A 5,918-nucleotide genomic window follows, 5' to 3' on the forward strand; every position below is an offset into this window, starting at 1 on the left:
GATTCAACTGCTCTGCAGGATAAACTGGATGGGACCAACAGCCAGAGAGAGATCAGGCAGTGTGAAAAAACTGGCGGAGATTGCCACCAATCAATTAGATACAATTTATACTATTTAATTTCTTCTACTTATTTATTACCCTTTCAAGAACTTACACTAATTAATTTCTGTCTTCAAAAACATGCATAGAAAGGAGTCTGACACTTTAACCCCTAAGAAGAGTGAGTTTTGCACGGCGTGCCATCAGGAGGAAACACCCTCACCCCACGAGCAGCTCTTGCACTGATACGCACTGCATCAGATGGGGCATTGATGGATGCAGCTTTTCGGACCCTTCCAACCTGTCTCATCAGGTCTGCAATACAGGGCACCAACCTGCTGCTTCTCTCTGCAAGCCTTGCAGGCACAGCTTCTCCTCCTAACCTGGGAACGCGACTTTTCTTTTGGTGGAATTCAACAGAACCCTTGAGAGGCCACATCTAGGAGATACCTATGAATACCCGTGAATGTGTGTGTATATGTATGTATACATAATTTTACAGGCACAAGAGGGGAAACCTGCCCAAATGACGTGAGATACATTCTCTGTAAATTCTTACCCTTTCCTACAGCTTAGATCCTCACAACTGCACAGTTTAACTTTCCGCAATGAAAAATATCTAGAAAAAAACAACAGGACTATTCTCCTACAAGTTTAAACTACTATTTTCAAGGAATAAAAACTCAACCAGAATGTTCACGCAAATGCCATTTAATGTTTCTTAAGCACTACAATTGCTGGGCAGATGAAGCAGTGGCAGCTAACAGCTCTCCTCTCCTGGCAGCCTCGGGGACTGGGGCTCTGGCGCAGCTCACAGTGCACGGGACCTCTTAGTGCAGCTCTGGTTGCTGTCCTGTTCCTCCTTGCAAGCTGCTGGCGGGAATAATCTGACTTTTTCTCGAATCTCAGTCAAGATGCCAATTTCTTGATCCAGAAATGATTGAAACTGTGCAGCATATATATCTACATTCCTGACTGTTCCTGCAGCCACCTCTAAGAGTTCTTTCAACCATCGCAGAGATTTCTGATGCTTCTCCATAAGTGTTTTCTCATTTATTTCTTTTCTCTTTTTCAGGGTTTCCCCGGTGCCGTTCGAACTAAACGCCTTGGACAAAGCTTCCTTGTTTGCCTGCACCCCAAACCGCGGCTGCTGTGGTAAGCTGGACACGATCTGAAAAGGCTGTTTAAGAGAATTTAGGTCCACAACCAGCTCCTTCACACGGTTGGCATATCGCAGGGTGTTAAGGGTGTGCTCACAGGATCTTATTCCTGGAGAGACAGTGGCAATCATGCAGGTGTATGAGTTTTCCCCTATAAGAGAGTCCCTCAGGACTTGGGTGAGCTTGCTAGCCCTGAATGGGGTGTGGGTTTTGTTATGCCCCAATGCCCTGATACATTCCTTGAGTGCCAAGAGGCTTTTATTAATGTCAGCGCCCTCCAGCCTCGTCTGCTTGTCTGCAGTTGTGACATCAGCTCCTCTTTCATTCCCAGCCAGATCAATTAGGGAAAATTTGGCATACAACTGTCCTCTCTTCTTGAGTATGAGCTGGAAGATGGCGTGGCTCCGGGAGGACTGAGTGTTGGCCGAAGTCTGGCCTGCCATGCGACAGTTGCTGCCTGTTTCAATTAGCCTGATGACATCTTCCACGCTGGTGACCTCTTCCTCGCACAGGCCTACCACCTGGGTCTCCTTTTTACCATCCTCTAGCACCCTCAGCCGCTTCTTCCTGTTCAGAAGGTCAAACACTTTGCCCCTATAAATCTCAAAGAAGGCTCCATAGACCCAAAGCTCCAGTTTCTGGTAATTAGGGTACTGCAGCCTGCGGAAGACGTCCTCAGCGACCAGGACGTAGATTCCTTTGCTAGAGATGCTTCCCCGCATGGTATGTGTCTTGCCGCTGCCAGTCTGGCCATAGGCAAAGCAGGTGGCCATGCCTCCCTGGAAGATGATATCCACGAGGGGCTGGGCGGTGTGCCTGTACACCAGCTCGTTGGTAGCATGGTCATCAAAGGCATGGTCGAATCGGAAGACCTGGTTGTTCAGATACTGTGTGAGATCCAACTTCTGCTTGGCTTCATGCACAATCACCATGCCCTGGCAGGACACTGTCACCACATCGGTGTCATTGAGCTCGGCCTCCCGCTGGTTCAGGGGCCGCTTGCGAACGCACACACTGATGCGGCGAGGCTGACATGGCATGGAGGCCCATGGTGCCTTGCCATTCAGGTGGTTGCGGCACTCCTGGATCAAGGCCACTATGTCACTCCTGGCATGGGGTGATGTGCTGTCCCTTCGAGCTGGCTTCTCCTGCGCATCCAGCTGATGGTATTCCTGCTGTTTCAGCAGCCTGTCCGTCTGCCACATGCATGGTGTCATCCATCTCGTTCCTGTCTGAGGCCGGGCAACCACAGGGCTCCTGCTGTCCCAACACATTTCCATTTTGGTGGGCTGTGGCAGACTTTCACTCACTGTGCTCTGGAAACCTCTGGCTGACAGTGAGGTCTCAGCGCTGCTTGTGAGTCTGCTCCTTGGGGCTAGATGAGGGTTGAGGTCAAAGATGACCTGGAGGTCCACCTGTTTGGCCTGGCTGGTCCCTCTCTCAAGCCATTCCACAGTGATGCTGGAGGTGCTTTCATGGAGCTTTGTCACTACTGCCTGACATGTGCGCCCACTGCTGTGCTTGATTTCCACACAGCTGCCCAGCTGGATGAGCCCAAACTTGCTGGCCATACTGTTCATGGACCTGGATGCAGGTGGGGCAGGCAGACTCAGGTCTTACTCCCGAGGGCTCAGTGCTCCAGAACCCAGCACCGTGTCACAGTGGTTGCTGTGGAACTGGAGTCAGCTTTGAAGTGGAACAAAGATGGGCTTCTAATCCGCTGCTATGAGTGGAAGGAACATGTAAGGCTGCCATCACCTGAAAAGGCCTATTGGAACATCCAGGCTGGCGTGCAGCTATCGTAACACGTCGTGTCCAATTAGATCAGTCACACTGTGTTAAGCCAATGCCAGTGACACAAGAATTTATAGCAGTGACACAAGCACAGAAATTCAGGAGAGCATTTTCAATCCAGATTGGCCACGTGAAAATGGAGGAAGCAGCATACTGTTCTACTTGCCTTGAATGTAAATTTTGAATTCTTTTAAAAGGCTTTTCATGCCTGGAAATCCTGCTTGAACAAAATACGAGCTTAAGAGAAAAGGAATGAAAATTGGAGTTGCAATGAGAGTGCCATGGGTATATCTGCATCCATAAGCAAGGGTTTGATTTAATTTTGATAAGTGGAAAAACTGATAATATTTTTAATTCATTTCTGTAATGTTCTTCCATCACCTGGATTCCTGAATAGAGAATTTCAAAGTTTTGGTTACATCTTTTTAACATTCACATTAACATTCACATTTTTGTCTGGGGACAGAGCTGCCATGACTGCCGCTCCTTTCACCTATTTGTGCTGCACTCCATCCTCACGCCTCAGCATGCACTGTAAATGTAACACAAACCATTTTTGTTTGCCGAAGTTATATCACTGTGATAGAGAGATGTGATTGTTGGGGCTCCGTCTGAAAACACCAGCCTGATGAAGGATGTGGAGCAGTAAAACGGCAGCCACTTGTTGGAGAGATTTGGGAGAGCAAATCCTGCCTTGTGCACTGTTAGATAAGCTTGAAGAAGCACAGAGCATCAGGGATACAGAGCAGAGGAAAGCTGTGATTTAAAGGGCTTGTTCAGCTTTCCATGGCAATGTTGTCCCTCTTAGTGTCAGACCTTGCTCAGACTCTCCTGTCAGATCTGGAGGTCACAACACCTTGGAGCAGAGGCTGAAGCCATACCCGAAGAACGAGCCAGAGGGGTACACTGCAATCAGTCCTTGTGGCAAGCTAACTTTTCTGTTTAATGTTTGGAGACCATTTTAGAATCTCCAATGGGCATCAGTCAAGGTATTCCTTGAGGAATCTGATATTGGCTCTCAGATAGCGGAACGACTTTCATTCATCGTCTGCTCACAGATGATGCAAGTGCTGTAACATGCACCTGGGTAACTGCAGCCATACCCACCACACTGTGCACACAGTTGCTCATTTTGGTTTTAATTAGTGATAACTTTGTAAGAGAAAATGACTCAATTTCATAAATGCATTGAAATAGCCCCAAATAACCATAATGGAAAACTAGTTTGTCGCTAGGCTTATTAAAGCTTTGTTCATAGGAAGACGATTTTTAAAGGTACCTGACTGACTGAGGTTTGCTTCATTTAGATATACATTCTTTCTCCAAAGCTGTTAGAAGACAATTTTTCAGCACAAATAAAGAACCAGGGACTTGCAGTCACTACCAGTTGCACAATGATGTATGCAAAAGGTGACAGTATGGCAGTGTGGGGCTGAGAGAGTTTATTATCTGTGAGAACACACAAATTAGCAATGGTGGAACTTAGAAAAAATAAGGAAAAAAATCCTTCAGAAATAACACCATCAATGAGGGATAATTTCTGACCTTTTCAGAGAAGCATTCCAGACAACCAAAACATAAAAATGTGCATTTTAAATATAAGTCTCCCATGAGACAAAACATCAAATCAAGTTTTGTTACAGCACTGCTGCAAACGGACACCCAGCAGCTGCTGAGCTCAGGAGTTGGCTGCAGGCTTCCTGCACGGCCATACAACCTGGAGCTGACAGAGTTCTGTGGGAGCTCAGCGCACATCACAGCCCCTCCTTTGCAGTCAGCACTCATCAACTGTCCCTTCTTCAACAAACCACCAACTGCTCTTTCCTGAGAGCCCATCTGTTGAAATAGAAGTGCTTTAATAACAATAAGGAAGTGCTGGATCTATCAGCGTCTTTTAGGGAATGGCTACGATTTTTGAGTTGTGTATCTAATGATAACGGTTGACTTGTCATTAACCTACAGATGTAATATTTTAATGGGAAAAGGAGCACCTTGTTAACAGAGGCTACAGAAACCTGCAGCCTTCTGTGAGCTCTGCTCTGGATAGGAGTGAAAATTCGCAGCAAAGTGCGTCCTCAAAACCGGAGCACACCTCTAAAAATGGCAATACTGCTCATCTGCTCCAGTCATTTATAGAATGGATTAATCCCTGTGAGAAGCTCCTAGAAAAAGAATAATAAGAATCCCATGTTTATAGGGACTTCACCTGCCTTTGCACAGCATAGAAAGTCCAGGAGAAACGTAACAGGGGAGTTCTGGAAAGTTCACAACAGGCAAAGACAGTGGGTGACTGAAAAAGCAGACAAACTGGAAGTTTATTTTAAATACAGTCAAATTCAATTATTCAAAGTAAGGTTAAAATAACCCATACTTTTTCCTTTTCATTTCTGATGCAATACCTTGCTGCTGTTTAAGACTCTGGGACCCTTCAGTGAGATGTAGCCCCAGTTACATCTGATTATTTGTCCTTGCATCCTTAAAAAATATTTGCATAGGGCTATTTTATAATTCAGATAAGACACCCAAGCCTGTGAATTATAGTGCAGTAATTCACACCTGCTGCATTTAACAGCTCTCGGCCTTCTGCCTTTCTCTAACAGTACCTTCTCATGAATTACTGCTCCATAATTCACTCCCAAGAGTATCTTGCTGCTCCCTCATCATGTTGGCATCTAATTGCAGCAGTTCTCAGGTGTGATTTTGTACACAACAGAACTAAAATATATGCAAGTGCATCGTATATAAAAGGTATGTTTTTAAGAAAGACTGCACTTGGCTTGAGATTGCATGTTTTCAGCTGCAACAACTATTAATGGTTTTGATGGCTATGCATTTACCAGCTTTTATCATCAAACACAAGTGGGGTAACTGAGAGATTAAACCAACACAGTGATCAAATGATCAGTAATTTAAGAAAGAAGTGT

General features: G+C 45.7%; 1 protein-coding gene across 1 annotated transcript; it reads right to left on the reverse strand.

The window, feature by feature from the left end:
• Window positions 1-735: 735 nt before the first annotated feature.
• On the reverse strand, window positions 736-2,864 carry KIF2B (kinesin family member 2B). Its single transcript, XM_003211577.3, has one exon. It carries the CDS (start codon window positions 2,778-2,780, stop codon window positions 852-854), a length of 1,929 nt encoding a protein of 642 aa, XP_003211625.2. The 5' UTR covers window positions 2,781-2,864; the 3' UTR covers window positions 736-851.
• Between the last annotated feature and the right edge of the window lie 3,054 nt (window positions 2,865-5,918).

This window comes from Meleagris gallopavo, chromosome 20 (assembly GCF_000146605.3).
Source record: "Meleagris gallopavo isolate NT-WF06-2002-E0010 breed Aviagen turkey brand Nicholas breeding stock chromosome 20, Turkey_5.1, whole genome shotgun sequence".
NCBI classification, from domain to species: Eukaryota; Metazoa; Chordata; class Aves; order Galliformes; family Phasianidae; genus Meleagris; species Meleagris gallopavo.